The sequence below is a fragment of the Zingiber officinale genome, chromosome 8A (genome assembly GCF_018446385.1).
Source record: "Zingiber officinale cultivar Zhangliang chromosome 8A, Zo_v1.1, whole genome shotgun sequence".
Lineage (NCBI taxonomy): Eukaryota > Viridiplantae > Streptophyta > Magnoliopsida > Zingiberales > Zingiberaceae > Zingiber > Zingiber officinale.
This window is the reverse complement of record NC_056000.1, coordinates 47,282,405-47,298,196: the sequence shown is the minus strand read 5'-3', so window position 1 is coordinate 47,298,196 and position 15,792 is coordinate 47,282,405. Positions and strand designations below refer to the sequence as shown.

Here is a 15,792-nt window from a genome sequence, read left to right as displayed (position 1 = left end):
TTAGAGATAGTTCTCTAAAATATTTTATCATTGTAATATAACATTTAGATTTGAGAAAGAGATGAAAAGAAAGAGTGCTTTAGGTATTGTTTATTTATGATTTTTTAAAAAGTCTTTTTAATAACGTTTGGTGTAATAAAAAAATTATGGACAATAATTATTTAATTAATGGAAAATGTATTTTTTTAGGAATATTTTTTCTTAAAATTAAGATACGTTTTTCAATCTATTAGTAAATGTTTTCATTTATGAAATAAAGGTAAAATCCAGAGGGTATTTGCACGATTTTGTCGTAGGATTCGACTCTTAATAAGTTATATAAATCTATCACATGATTACCACTGCGTTTCAAGGGCATTAGTAAATTTTTTTCATGCATTGACAGTTGATACATCTCTTTGCAATTTACTCTCTCGCCACATTTGTATGGGTTAGGTCAATTGATTTTTTTTGGGCAATGTAAAATATGAGATAAGATGAGTCCTTCAATCGATTTAATTGGTTGGTCAATCACTTTTATTCATTAATCAATTAGTAAATGCTCCCGAAGTTACTATGTAACTGAAAAACGTCAAGTTCCATTAGCGTTTTTCAGTTTATCCTAATAGTAGGTGAAAAATTTTCGTGGGATTAAAATGGTCATCCAAAATTTAGTGTTACTTGATTCAATATGAATTGAGCAAAGGAAGCCCGAAGGCAGGGTATTGTGGTTAGACCATCCAACGATAAATCAATATAAAAACATTGAAAAAAATTGAGTGAAAGAAGGTTAACATATGATGCAGGTTAAGAAAGTTGGACGGGATATAGGGCTTAACATCATCTATGTTGACTTAACTAGGGTTATGAATAAAACAAATGTTCATGAATAAGCTTGGTGTTTGGTTTGGTAAGAGATTTTTTATGTTCGTTTAATATACAGAAGATTAATTAAACAAACAAATTTAAACAGCTTGTTAAACGTTCGTAAACAATTTCGTGAACAATGTTCATGAACAACGTTCGTGGACAATGTTCTTGAATAACGTTCATGAACAATATTTGTGAAAAATATTCGTGAATAACGTTTGTGAATCCTGTTCACGAACTATAATCATTAATAAAATTCTTATCAACATGTTAAATAAAATAATAAAATAAATAAGTTTAAATTATCAAACTCAATAACTAATCAAACAACTAAAAGTTTCAAACAATTAATAAGCTTGAATTGAACATTTGATAACATCTAAATGAACCAAGTTCGAACCAAGTTCAAGCCAAGTTTAAATTGAAAGTTCAATAACATTAACGAACCAAACTCAAGCCAAGATTTAAACAAGCTCAAGTTCATAAAAAATAAACCAAGTCAAATTTGAACAATCATTTCAAAAGCTTGGTTAATTTCAAGCTCGGCTCGACTCGGCTTAGCTCAGTTACCTTATCAAATAAGCTTGAACACCTTAAAATTCGACCTGACTCGATTCGTTTACGGTCTCAGACTCAACTAGTCACTAGACTAACTTCATCGACTGAATTTAAACAAGCAAAAACAATAAAAAAAAAAAAACTTTCCCATCAACAAATATAGCAAAAATATATATATAATTTTATAGATTTTAATCTTTTCTAAAGTAAATGATAATCTTATTATTTTAAAAATTATATTTACAAATATTATTGTTTATCTTATTACATTATAAAATGATAAAATCGCTATTTTTTGCGGCACTAGAATAAATATAACAAAAAAAAAAATAATTGTATAGATTTTAATATTTTCTAAAGAAAATGATAATCTTATTAGTTTAAAAATTATATTTGCATATATTATTGTTGACCTTATTACATTAAAAAAAAACACATAGATCTATTATTTAAGGGCATCTCTAATAAAGGATATTTGGAGGAGATATTTTTCTAAATATCTCTTTTTCAAATATCATCCATTGCGAGGATATTTAAGAGGTAAATAAAAATCAACTAGATGATTTTATTTTAGGTGGTATGCAAGTGGGCTCCATAAGGAGCATGATTACTTTATTTTTTTTTTTTAGTTTTTAGTTTAAGTGACTTGCAATAGTTGGTGAGATATTTTATTATATAATTTGAAATATTTGAGAGTAAGATATTTGATAGATGAGATCAATAAATATTTGGTTGAGAGGATATTTGATTGTGAGATTTGAGATATTTGAAAAATAAGTATGATGTATAATTGAAGATTATAAATATTTAAGAGAAATATTTAATAGAAGGGAAGTTTTGACTCATGAATTTGAATGGAGAAACGGTGTAGTTTCCTGCAGTGCAGTAAATTTAATATGGTCCATCAATGCAATAAAGAAGATTAAACACCCCTTCACATACAGATCGGACACCGCCTACTTCGACACTCGGTGAACGTTTGCTTCGCTGGATCCTCCAATTTCTCTTCGTCGGAAGTACCCGCCGTACTTCACCGTCACGGTAGATTCGCTGGCACACGTGGCTCGACATGATAGGACGATGTTCTCCTCTGTATCCTCATTAAATATCATAGCGGCCACCGGCATCTCGTTCTTCCTCCCTTCCTATTTAAACGCACGCGCACATACCAATTTTGGAACGACCGCATAGAACTGCTTCTTCAACCTCTTGTTTCGGCGCGGATTTTGATCCCAAAGTAAGAGTCTCCCCACCCGATCATTTTCATGTTCTTTTTCATGATCTCGTTCGCTCGTCGTGGTTTTTAATTCCCCTTCTAGTTTTCTGTTACAAAGGATCGACGGAGAAATTAAAACAAAAACAAAAACTGTTCTTGATCATCAGTTTAAAACATCCATCGGCGTTTCTTTTCCTCCCCCTGCAGATTTCGACTTCTTATGCGGTCGCTGCGTTCCTTCCCCGGAGTTCTCGACGACTCCATGAACAATGGCCTCGAAGCTATCTTCTCTCGGCCGCCGACTCTGCGCTCCGTCAGCTTCAACGGCCGCGACTCCGATCCTTGCGTGCTCAAGACCTTCTGCCGTCGGATGAGCTTCATCCGGAGGGAGATGGAGATCCCCACGAGGACTCTCTCGAGGCCTGCAGTTTCCCCCAAATTCTCGAGGCTGAACCCTTTTCCGAATCGTCGATTCGCCTCGCCGGAGGAGTTCGTCGGCCCCGGCAGCCCCAAGCACGAGGCCGCCGTGAAGCTGCAGAAGGTCTACAAGAGCTTCAGGACCAGAAGGCAGCTGGCGGATTGCGCCGTCCTCGTGGAGCAGCGCTGGTACATATGGCCTCTGTTATGATCGAGTTTGAATATGGTTTCAGATGATCAACGTGTGCAATTGTGCTTGTTTCAGGTGGAAGCTGTTAGATTTCGTGCAGCTCAAGCGGAGTTCGGTGTCGTTCTTCGATCTCGAAAAGGCTGAATCGGCGGTGTCTCGGTGGTCTCGAGCAAGAACCAAAGCTGCAAAGGTCGGAAAGGGCTTGTCCAAGGATGAGAAAGCTCAAAAACTTGCTCTGCAGCATTGGCTAGAGGCAGTGAGTATCCACTTTTGAATCATTCCTTGTTGCTTCATCTTCTTTGGGGTTTGTTTTACTTATTTTCAATGTGTTTGATCGATGAGTAGATCGATCCGCGACATCGTTATGGACACAATCTCCATTTCTACTATGATTGTTGGGTTCAATGTGAGAGTAGGCAGCCATTTTTCTACTGGTATGATTGTTGTTTTCTGGTATGGACATTTTCTCCATTTTCTACATCCATGAATTGAGCCACCTCCTTGTGTTTATCTGATATCAGGCTCGATGTCGGAGAAGGAAAGGAGGTGAATCTCGAAGAACAGTGCACTCGATCTAAACTCCAACAACAATGCATCAAGTATCTTGGTCCAGTAAGCACTTTCGACAATCTGAATTACAGAATTCTGATGGAGCTTCATGTGTTTGAATTGGTTGTTTTGCTCTTGTTGCAGAAAGAACGGGAGGCCTATGAAGTCGCGATTGAAGACGGGAAGTTCTCCTACCGGCAAAGCGGGCAACTCCTAGACTCATCCGATGGTCCAAAAGGTGCAAAGTTGATTTTTGTGTTGAGCACTTCAAAGGAATTGTATGTTGGACAGGTGAAAATCAGTTTGCTAGCTAGTCCTTTGAGAAAGTTTATGAACTGAATTCTTGTTTCTTAACGCGCGATCGATCGTGTCGGTTTTCGAATTCTGCAGAAGAGGAAAGGCATATTTCAGCACTCTAGCTTTCTTGCTGGTGGTGCTACTTCTGCTGCTGGAAGACTGGTTGTAGAAAATGGAATTCTGAAGGTTAGAAATGAGTTTGAATTCTGAAAGTAATGTCTGACTATTCGGTTAACTGATTCGACATCGGTTTCTACCAGGCTGTGTGGCCTCATAGCGGGCACTACCGCCCGACCGAAGAGAACTTCCAAGAATTTATGAGCTTTCTTGAGGAGAACAATGTGGATCTTACTCATGTCAAGGTGAGAAGAATTGTATCTACTTATCATGCTTACATTATTGATTCATGTTTGTAGTCCTTGAGGGGTTGATTGGATTCAATTTGATTCAAACAGAAAAGTCCAGCCGAAGAGGATGATGAACTCGCCGGTCGACTTGGGAAAAGCCATTCAGAATTGGTCATAGCTGAAAGAAGTGTACCTGAAAAACCTGAAACTGAAGTATCTGAAGAACCTGATGGCTCAGTAGACAAGCAATTCGATCTCGTGTTCAATAAGCAAACGATAGCCGAAGACCATCAGGGGAATGAAGAAGTAAATCTGAACATGTCAGATACTGAGAATGATGCATCCTACAAAAGATCATCTGATGACACTGAGCAACAATGCAGCTTCTGGAAGAGGAAACTCTTCCTCGAGGAGGACCGAGAAGAGGATCAACGAGAAACCGTCCCCTCGGAACTGATACTCCGAAGGATAAACTCGAAGAAAGGCATCAAATCCTATCAGCTAGGGAAACAACTTTCTCTGAGGTGGACAACAGGTGCAGGACCAAGAATTGTGTGTGTTAGGGACTACCCTTCAGAGCTGCAGGTCCAGGCTCTGGAGCAAGTGAGCTTGTCGCCGCGAAGTGCAGCCGTCGCCGCCCGGTTTGCTTCGCCGAGGACTTAAACTCGATAACCAAATGGTGTTGAATGGATCGGTTTTGTAGATGGTGTAAAATTGATGTACTAAAGGAAAGCCATTTTTCCCTTGATCAAGAAGTCCCTCAAAGAGGAAATCAATAAAATTTGTTCTAGACAATCAACAAGGACTTATCATATTCGGTGCTACAATCACGGCTATCATAATTCATGACGATCGAAATCAATATACACGAATTGATCTCAAATTCATCTTCCATGAATTTAAAAACGTGTTTCACTCTACCATCAACTCTGAAGGTGAAAGTCAAAGGGCAGCACAAAAATCACAAAAACTCCATTCAAAGTTACAAGAATGTAGCAACTGTTAAATAGGCCTTACTTGATCTCTTTGGTTGGCCCATGACTTTGGTCCAGGAACATGAAGGGTGAAGGCAGGGTTAAGAGAAGCGGTTGCATCATGGCCTCCGGTGCACCGGCTGTCACCGGAGGCGTGTTAGATGAAGCAGCAACATCCGCCGGGGTCGGAATCCATATTCCTCTCACCACCACAAATTGAGCCGACTGAGGACTACTGCTGCTACATAACCCTGCAGGGTTACTTCTTCTCGAGTGAAGTCGAAACTTCTGAGGAAAGTATGATCTTATTAGTTTCTTCATGTTTCAATCTCATTGTAAGAGTGTCTAGCTACAAGTTAGAAGAAATTTTTGGATTGAACATAAAAGGATACATAAATGGGTAGTCCGTTACATGAAACTCTCACCAATGGAAAGGAAGAGTCCAATCACATTGGGTCTTATTGTACGCAGTCTTACTAAGCATTTTACAAGAGACTGTTTGCACATGACAATAATTTTATCGTTGCGCTAAAACTCCCCTTCAAAAGGTTGTTAAGATAAGTGGATACATATATATAATGATGGTTAAATAACAATATGTTTATGTATCCAACCTATAAATGCACGCAAATGCTACAACCAAAGAGAAAGGTTAGATACTACCTTCAAATGAGTCGATAATGAAATGAGTAAATAAGAAGCTTAGGATTATATACTCTAGAGATTCTTTGCTAAACAAGATCACATTATTGTCTATATGGTGAAACTAGCCTGCAAATGACTCTTGATCTCATCGTTGGTGAGCCCATCCACCTTCATTAGCTTCCTTATGTATTTCGGTGTGGCAACTACATCAATCACTTGGTGATCAACAAAGTAAACTCGAAAGAAAACAATGAAGTAATTCAACAACTACTCAGTGGGCTAGACTTACCGTCACAACCACCTAATTGCTCCAACGCATGCAAGAACCTCTTGTGCAAATCCTCCGACCAATACCTTCTCACCTTCCTCCTCGATTGAGATCTTTGCAAGTTCTCTTCGTCGCCGGCATCATCATTGTTATCATCGTATCCGATCACTGACAGTGCTCCTCCTGGTCTAGCCCTGACCGCTATAGGCCTCTCCGGCAGTGCGTTATCGCAATTAGGGGGATTAGGGTTTAAGGAAATGAGTTCCATCTCCTCCACTACAGTGTTGTAGCTTGATCTTCCCTCACCACCACTATCCATCATCTGCTTGTAGGTCTCTATTGCTGCAATGGCCATGCATCAAACCAAACATCATGATAATATCGCGTGATCATATACAACAATACTCTTGGTTTTCTTTTTTTTATGAATTGAAAAAAGGCTTTTCGAAAACCTTACATTGGTCGATGAGTTGAAGGCACAAAGGCAGCTCACTTTGGAAGGCTTCCACCTTCTTACGTTCCTCATGGAGGGCACGAATCAACTCATGAACCCTTATTCGATCGTTCATGTCCATACTATCTTAAACGCATAGACCTGATCACATAAGCTCTTAAAGGGCCTGGCTTCCGCAACTTGACCTGGTAGAAGGTGGCTAAAGCGAACGAACGGAAGAGAAGGGGTCGGGGACAAAGTCGAGAGGGAGACTATTAGCTAGGGTTCATAGCCATGGAGGAGGAGGAGGAGGAGAAAAAGCCATGGAGTGAAATTGAATTAAGTGTTTGGAATAGGGATTTGAGGGAGGATATGCTTGTTTAAGGGCTTAGTTTATGCGGCATAATTGCATGCAAAGGACAAGGTTGGAGTAGTTTATGCGTCCATTGTGGACGTCTCCAATGCACGTTTACTTTGGCAGGCATTGTGTACTTGTTGGTGCAATATTTAAGCTTATCATGAAGCCAAAGATAATTGGTATTAAATTAGGAGGCCAGATTTAATAAGTGTGGAGTTTAAGAATATGCTAAAGTCAAATCAGAAATATGCGAGATCAGTTCTCATAATTAATTAATGGAAGGCATGTTTTATTTATTTATTTATTTTTAATATCAACCACTACCAATGATATTATCTCTTATCCGCAGGCAAAATAACATAATTTAAAAGGGGCGCCTAGACATTTTTTTTCCTATTATTTATAGAAAGGACATCTCATGTTATACTTTATTTTAAAAATATCTTTATTTTTATTATTATTATATATTTTTTTAATAATTGTTATAGTCTAACCATGTCTAATTAATCTTAGAGACAGTCTTATCTTTAGTTTGTCTGTTGAGTAAATTTAAAGCATAACTTATGTTTAATTAGAAATCATTATTTATATATTGAGATTTGAACTCTGATTTGCTTATTCTAATATCATTTTAGCAATTATGGGTGTTCCATAACTACTACAACATAGAAATAATTTATTTTAACACCGATGTAAGCATCCACATTAGTTTTTCTAAATGAAGAATTTATCTTAAATTTTATAATTTACGTAACAAAATCTTTATATCAGCTACCTAATTCATTTTTCCGTTCATTTAAATTTCATGAATAGTACTTCTTTAAATTTAGGGAATCAAATTCATTCCCTAAATATTAAAATATTATTTAACTTGTGAGAGAGAAAAATAAAGCTAGAATAGATAATGAAAAATAGAAATTATATAAGGAGAGAAAAAAATATTTAAAAAGTGAAAGAGAGAATAAAATAATAAAATAGATAAAGGAAATGAAAATTTTTTAGTAGCTGATGTGGTGTGCAATAAAAAGCAATAGTCTAAATTTAACAAAATGGATGATTTATTTTAAAATTTTAGAGATATTATAGAGAAATCGATGTGAATACTCTAATGTTATAACAATTATAACTTTAACTACTATAATGTATAGAATCAATTTTGATAAATTAAATTATTTCAATTTGATCAAAATTATTATTCATAAGCTTTTATATCAAAAATACTTTTTTAGTTAAAGTTACTCAAACTTATTATAATTGCTTAAATATTATTGTAGAAGTTAGGATTCATAGCGGTTAGTTATAATAACTATGATTTATATTTGTTATATATTATAGTAGCTACAAATCATAAGGGTCACAGTATGTAAGCGATTTTGATTGAGTTGGAATGATTTTGTTCATATTTATGTATTTTTAATTAAATTGATAATAAAAAAAATATTTTTGATATAAAGTACTTTATGAATAGCAATTTTGATAAGTTGTAGCAATTTAACCAAAATTAATTATCAAATTTGTGAAAAAAATATAGGATGAAATGCGTTTCAATAATAATAATAAAAAAGAATGCCTTTAATTCGTTTATCACTAGGTTAAATGCTTATCGATGATGGATACATAGTTAATTTGAAAAGTTGATAATGTAGAAAAAACATATAATGAGAAAATATTTTAAAATTTAATAGCTTTTTAAAAGGGCAAAAAAAACATCAAGAAGACATAATTTTTTTTTTCAAATCTTTATATCTCGTAACATAAGATTTTTTTTAATAGGGTGTTATCCAGAACTCAGGTCTACAGGTCTATTAAGGGAGAACCTAATTTCCTAATCAATTAGGCTATAATAGATTGATATTTGTATGTGTTAATTAATTATTTAATAACTAATCAAATATTTTATATTCTTAATAGTTAAAGGAAGAGTAAGAGAGTAATAAAATAATTTCTTTCAACTTTGTAACAATATATTTATACTAGTGTAATTTAAAATTAATGAGTAAAAGTAATTTCAACCATCACAATTTATTTATACTAATGATTTAAAATTTGAGGAAATGAGTAAAAGTAATTACAACCATTATACTACTTCTAAGATTTAGAATATTTATTTATAATAGTAGGAGATATGTAGACAACTTAAATAAGTATAGTAATTCTTTATATATATATTTTTATAAATTTGTAATTTTAAAATATTTTTTAAAATAATAATAATCTTGAATTGTAATGAACCATGGCGAATCATGAATCGGTGATTTTGAATCGTGAACCGTAATCTATTTTGGATGATTAAAGTTAAAGGTTGACTTGCGAGAAACCGTCAAATTGGAGGTTTTAAACATTCAAACTGCCAACTCCCAATTGTGGTCAGATCAAATGTTGTAGTAGCTATAATTTTATAATTGCTACAACTACAATAGTTATAGCTTGTAATTATAGTGATTGTTAAACCATAGCTACAACTATAGTTGCGACTATATATTATAAAACAGTAACTACTATAGTAGCTATGATTTTATAGCTACAACTACAATTACAATAGTTGTAACAGCTATAGTTTTGTAGTTACTATAATATGGAAAAAATAACTTTAATAAAGATAACCAAAATTCATGGAAGCTTTCGAAAGGTTTTAAACGATATTTTTTTAGTCTAAAACTAGTCGTTACAAGTTACACTCATTAACAAATATAGATATCTAAATGAATTTTGATATGAAATACTGTGTGCCCATGGTTCAATCCGAATCAAAAGTTATGACTAATCAAGGCTTAACTAACATTCATTCATGTTGTAGCAGTTATTACAACTGTGTAGTAGCTACGAGTTCGTAACTAATATAATGTGCCCTTGATTTAAGATTTAGGTGAGATATATGAAAAATAGATAATAATGAGAATAGTATAATAATAGATAATCGGATAATTATATACGAAGATGGAGCACCCTTTAGAAACAAACTCAGAGGGCGTCATCTTCATCATTCCAAAAACATAAGGGCACTTCCCCCTTTTTAAAATGTGGTCAAAGTTTAATATAATTAATATTTTTATTTTGTTGTCACTAACAATAGGAAACATAAAACCTATAGCCTATTGGATGGCCAATAAGTTATACTAGTCGCAAAAAGTAAAGTTATCATCTTAACGGCTTCTCCGTAACAACCCCACACATTCTGAAAGGGAATAAATCATTAAGACTTATTTAACTTTAGTTAAATGATTTTTTTAGACAAGGGATATGAGATAATCCGAAATAGTATTTATATCTATTGGGAATCGAACGATAATCCATGCTCAAATATCAACTCGACTATACTTGCAGAGGCGAACAATAAGTTATACGAACACTAATAAGGTTGGATCGTCTCACCATGCTATTAATCCGTCAGTAATAGTAACAGGACAAGTTTATCAAATATATCAAATGGACTAAGTAAGTCAATTAATTAATTTTTAATTAAAATATAATTCAAACAAGTACGACCAGCTAAATATATTTAAAATAAATTTTAATGGAGGCTCAAGCCATGCCTCTTTCAAAGCTAATGTCAAAGTATAAATTTAAGTTTCTTTCAATAATATTATTATATCGATTTAAAATATAGTTTATATATTTAGTCAATTATCAAATTTAGGTTATAGCAATTGATGGATTGCTACTCATTTCGCTGTTTGTACTTTTGTCGACTAACAAAAGTATGGACATTGCCAATGCTAAACACAAGTATCGTAAATATTATGCTATGCATAGAGCTTTGGCTTTCTAGCGACATGGATCCCATCTCATACCTACCAACCATATGGTACCATGTGCCATGTTTCATATCGACAATTAACATATATATCAACCCAATTAACTGGCTCTATTTGTGGGTGTAATGTCTCAGGACTGGGATGTCACGATAAAATATTTAAGTTATTATTCATGTATCCATAATTCAATCTCCAACTATAGCATATTTATAGAATATTTTTTTTTCAAATAGGAGTGTAACTAAAGAATGCTAGGCTTCTGGACTAGCCACCATATGCGTTTCTCGATTTACCCTAGTGACCGGTGGAAAACTTTCATAAAGTCGGATCAGTCACGCCAAGGATAGTCAATGATGTTAACTGGGATTACTAATTTTTTTATTTACGGATGTAATACTAAGCCTACAAATTAACTAAGTTAAGAGTTGATTGAGTTATGCATCTTACATACGAGGAAATCATGTGGTAAAAGATAATCGACTCACCTTCACCGTCTTCGCCAACCTATTCTCATGGCCTCGGGGTTATGGTGAAGTGGCAGGATATCCAAGTTGTTACTAAAATACATATGATTCGATCCCTAATTATGATACATTTATAAAAAAAAATAGGACATATAATCAGAAAATACTGGACTTCTTGACCGCATATAATAAGTATTTCTCGATTTATTATTAGCAAATGTTTATGAAATTAAACCGGTCATTACTAATGAGATAAACTGGATTTATTATTACATATAAGAAAATCATGAGTCATAAGGACGGTGCCGCATGTTAATTAATCTACATGGCTTTAGCGGGGGCCCAACGACACAGATCCCTTTTTATGGGATATAGAGCTTTGGCTTTCTAGCGACATAGATTCCTTTTCATTCCTACAAACCATATGGTGCCATGTGTATGTTTCATGTTTCATATTTCATATAGACAATTATCATATCAATCCAATTAACTATAATTAACTAAAATTTTATAGACGAAGAGAGACACTTGTAAGTTGGACCGCCATATGAAAACCCAACAAAGCATTGGAGACAAAAAAAAAAAAAAAAAAAAAAATTGATATCGATCATCTCAGAAAGTTTAGTATCCTTAGTTCCATGATAAAATCTAGATAAGAAAAATTTATGAAGAATATTTTATCCTAAAATAATAATATGTTTGTAAAAAAACAAACATTTAATAAGATATTTTATAATAAAATAGAGAAGTAAGATCATTATGGTACCGTAAAATAAGCACTAAGTATATCCACATTGATAGGTGTTTAACGTCTCCCATTTCATCAAAAGTGTGGGATCCACATGTCACATACACATTATATTAACACATTAATTCTCTCATATTCATTTTAACATTAATCTTCATTATTTGTGAGGTCCGCTCTCCATTCATCTTTATTTTTATTACAATTTCAATTGGATTTACATAATTTAAATAATTATTATTTAAAATAATTAATAATATTATTTTTAAATATATTATTTACATAAAATTAAAATATATTTATTTAAAATTAAAATAAATAATAATATTAATAATTTTATTTAAAATTAAAATATATCTGTTGATTGGTATATGTTTAAACGATTTTTTAAAATTTTTTAATTTTTTTTAAAGTTTGTGGTGGGCCACAAACTTTAATATTTGTGGTGAGTCACATATTAAAAAATGATGAAATAAACATTGAACGCGTTCAATATTTGCGTGGGCCCCATCTACATTTTAACCGTCTTTGCATTAGTTTTAATGTTCATGGAACGTTATAACATGTGAATAACACTTCAGTGCAGTTGCACTAAGCTATAGCAGAAGTGTCAAATAGCCAACTGTTTAGAAGATCCGTACTTGAGCCAAAAAGCATATTCATGTTGGTTGCTATGCGGAATATCATATCGGTTCCCCTGTACAAAAATTTTATACAAGTCCTGAACCTTTACTAACAACCTATTGTGTTCTTTAGAAATTAAATTAAGAATCGCAAATGGTATTTAACATTATTGATTCCAAATTTAACTTATTTGTTCTTAATGGTTTAGACTTGGATCGCAAACAATACTTAACATTATTGATCCAAATCCACTTATGTTACAAAATTCAATTAAATATTAATTTCTAAAATTGGCTTCCAGGACTACATGGCGAGACGCTAGGCCTTCTTGGGTATAGGATCATCCACCACCGTCTAGACAAAGTCTTTTAAAAAAATTTAATATTTAATTTTCTTATATAACCCTAGGTTTAACCAAAAGGAACAATCGAATCACAAATTCGAAAAACAAAAAAAAAACACAAACTCGAATCATAAATTTGAAACCTAGAATTATATGCCTCTTGTGTTTGATATTTCAAAAACCATACAAAGAAAACTAGTATGATACGGAAAATAATTACTAGTTATACATTTCTTTGTACGCAACAACCTCTTGATCTTCTATCGTATTCCTCTTCTTATCTCGGACGTTGTGTGGGCAACGATCTACCGAGATGAGAACCACCAAGCTTCCTTCTTCTTCTTTTGAGTTTCGACCACCACAAGAATTGTAAGAATAGATGAGGTTCAGCCACACCACCAAGCTCCAAGGGATGCTAGAAACAAAACCTCATTTATCTCCTTCTCCAAGCAAAATCTGGCCACCAACAAGCTCCTTGAGAGTTGATGTCGTCGGCCACCTCTCAAACTTAATGTGGCCGGCCACCTCTCAAACATCCAAGTAAGGAAAGTTCTAAACACAAAATTAAAACTTCCTTATTTGTTTCCAGAAAATTTTAAAATAAAAATTTCTCTATTAATTTTCCCTTCATGATTGGTTATAAAAGGAAATTTTATAAATTAAAATCTCTCTAGTAAAACATGTGGATGATTTTCAAAAAGGAAAGTTATCTTTAAAATTAAAAAATTCTCTCAATTTACAAATAAGGAAAGATATCAAATATTTTCTTAATATTTTGTAGAAACTATAAAAGGAAAGATTTAATTTTAAAACTCTCTTTTAAATCATGAGAATGGTTATAAAAAAGAAAAGTTTTATCAAAAATTAAAATCTTCATTTTAACTACAAATAAGGAAAGATATCAAACCTTTCACTTAATCTTTTGTAGAAAGTTATAAAAGGAAATATTTAAATTTTAAACTCTCTTTTAAAACCATGATATCCACATAAGAAAAATTTAAAAAAATAAAATCCCTTTTATTTTATATGTGGTCGGCCACCTAAGCTTGGACTCAAGCTAGGGTCGGCCACACCTCAATGGCTCAACCCTTTGGCTTGGCCGGCCCAAGCTTGGGTTCCAAGCTTGCTTGACCGGCCACCTAAGGGTGGGCAAGAAGTGGGTATTTGGTGGTCTCCTGATGAAATTAAGCTTCCCGTATTTACCCCGAACATCCAACTTAATTTCATCAATATAGAGAATTATATTGAACTACCGCACCAATCCCAAATTACATTTTGGGCTCCTTCTTATTATGAGTGTGTTAGTCTCCCTGTGTTTAAGATGTCGAATGAATGTCCACTAATTAAATGATTTATTAACAACTCTCTTTAATTAATATCTTAGTCCAAGAGTAGTACCACTTAACCTTATTATCATGTCGGACTAAGTCCACCTCCAGGGTTTACATGACAATCCTTATGAGCTCTTCTTGGGGGCATTATCAACCTAGATTCTTAGGACACAGTTTCCTTCTATAATTAACAACACATTATAAATAATATAATTTTCCAACTTATAGGGCCTCTTGTAGCGCCCGAAAATTCTCAAAATTATTTTAGAAATATTCTATGATTTTTCTGGAATTTTAGGATATTTTTACAAAATTTTTAGAGTAGCGGAAGTAGCAAAAACAAATGGAATCGTAAAAGGGTCTAGGCGAGTATTGAACCCGGGACCTATCGAGTCCGATAACCTTTACATAGCTCTAGTAACCAAGTGAACCCAGCAGAGCCGTGCTGAAAGGAAAGGGGAACAATTATATTTATATTTGAGTTGGGCCGAAATTACCACTTAATATAAATAGGAAATTATTAAGTGGGGTTGTTTTTTAACGCAACTTCTCCTCTCCCTCACCCTAGTCACGCCGCCCCTTCTCCTCTTCTTTCTCTCGGCACACCAAGCCCCCAAGGGCTAGGGTTCCGTCCCAAGGGCAAGAGGAACACCTTCCGGTGATATCTCGATTACGAGAACGTTCCTCTCCGCGAGAAGAGCACGTAGACGCGAGGAGATCGACGAAGGGATCTTCTCCACCAGAAATCTAGCAATCAGATCGTAAGAAAATTTAGCGCAGGATGTAAGAAACCCCTCACCTGCAGTATAAGTAGCTCTCGTGTGAATTTCTGCTTTGTTTAGTAGCATACGAACTTTGACACATAGGTTGTGCAATAATGCACACTAGGTGTTTGATAATATGTACAACACAGGAAAAGAATGCAACTTAGGCATCTTACTAACCTAGTAAATGCAATAGAAGCATTTATTCAGTATGTACAGTTTTACTATAGTCATATGGGACTACGGTTCAATAGGTGGGCTCCCGCAGTCGCCTCTAGGTTCAGACAACCTAGTTCTAGGTTTAGACAACCTAGTAAGAGCAAGACAAGCACTATTAGCTTATGTTCAGTATTTTACTTTTAGCAATGGCACTGTACTGGATCAAATATCCATTGGGTTGGTCTCCCACAGTCGTCCCTAGGTTTAGATAACCTAGTAAACCCTACTAAATTCGGGACTTGCAAACACGGGTCTAGTTAGGGGTGCGCGCATAGCAAGTACAGTTGTTAGGCCCAAACAGCAGCATAATTATGTATTTTAATCTATCTATGATAAATAGTTTTCAAAACTCACAAATCAGTGTGTATACAGTTTAAATTCAGTTCTAGCTTAGTTTTAGTTCTAACTCAGTTCATGCTTCAGTTTAGCTCCTTATTATTGATACA

General features: G+C 34.2%; 2 protein-coding genes across 2 annotated transcripts; one reads left to right on the top strand and one right to left on the bottom strand.

The window, feature by feature from the left end:
- The first annotated feature begins 2,403 nt into the window (after positions 1-2,403).
- Positions 2,404-5,210, top strand: LOC122008855 (IQ domain-containing protein IQM2-like). The gene is made up of 9 exons (XM_042564730.1): positions 2,404-2,644; positions 2,831-3,229; positions 3,306-3,486; positions 3,576-3,664; positions 3,752-3,842; positions 3,924-4,070; positions 4,170-4,262; positions 4,337-4,438; positions 4,532-5,210. The coding sequence occupies exons 2-9, from the start codon at positions 2,844-2,846 to the stop codon at positions 5,084-5,086; spliced, it is 1,644 nt and encodes a 547-aa protein (XP_042420664.1). The 5' UTR covers positions 2,404-2,644; positions 2,831-2,843; the 3' UTR covers positions 5,087-5,210.
- Positions 5,211-5,319: 109 nt separating this feature from the next.
- LOC122008857 (transcription factor HHO3-like) lies at positions 5,320-7,082 on the bottom strand. The gene is made up of 4 exons (XM_042564731.1): positions 6,768-7,082; positions 6,332-6,652; positions 6,169-6,245; positions 5,320-5,685 (listed from the first exon to the last, which is right to left on the bottom strand). Exons 1-4 carry the CDS (start codon positions 6,883-6,885, stop codon positions 5,437-5,439), a joined length of 765 nt encoding a protein of 254 aa, XP_042420665.1. The 5' UTR covers positions 6,886-7,082; the 3' UTR covers positions 5,320-5,436.
- Between the last annotated feature and the right edge of the window lie 8,710 nt (positions 7,083-15,792).

Bases quoted from the DNA above. Each gene is read 5' to 3' on its own strand.
- LOC122008855 (XM_042564730.1), top strand. From the start codon at position 2,844: ATGCGGTCGCTGCGTTCCTTCCCCGGAGTTCTCGACGACTCCATGAAC. The intron at 3,665-3,751 runs GTATGATTGTTG...ATCTGATATCAG, and splicing joins AGGCAGCCATTTTTCTACTG to GCTCGATGTCGGAGAAGGAA. The intron at 4,263-4,336 runs GTTAGAAATGAG...GGTTTCTACCAG, and splicing joins TAGAAAATGGAATTCTGAAG to GCTGTGTGGCCTCATAGCGG.
- LOC122008857 (XM_042564731.1), bottom strand. From the start codon at position 6,885: ATGGACATGAACGATCGAATAAGGGTTCATGAGTTGATTCGTGCCCTC. The intron at 6,653-6,767 runs GTAAGGTTTTCG...TGGCCATTGCAG, and splicing joins CCTTCAACTCATCGACCAAT to CAATAGAGACCTACAAGCAG. The intron at 6,246-6,331 runs GTAAGTCTAGCC...TGATTGATGTAG, and splicing joins GCAATTAGGTGGTTGTGACG to TTGCCACACCGAAATACATA.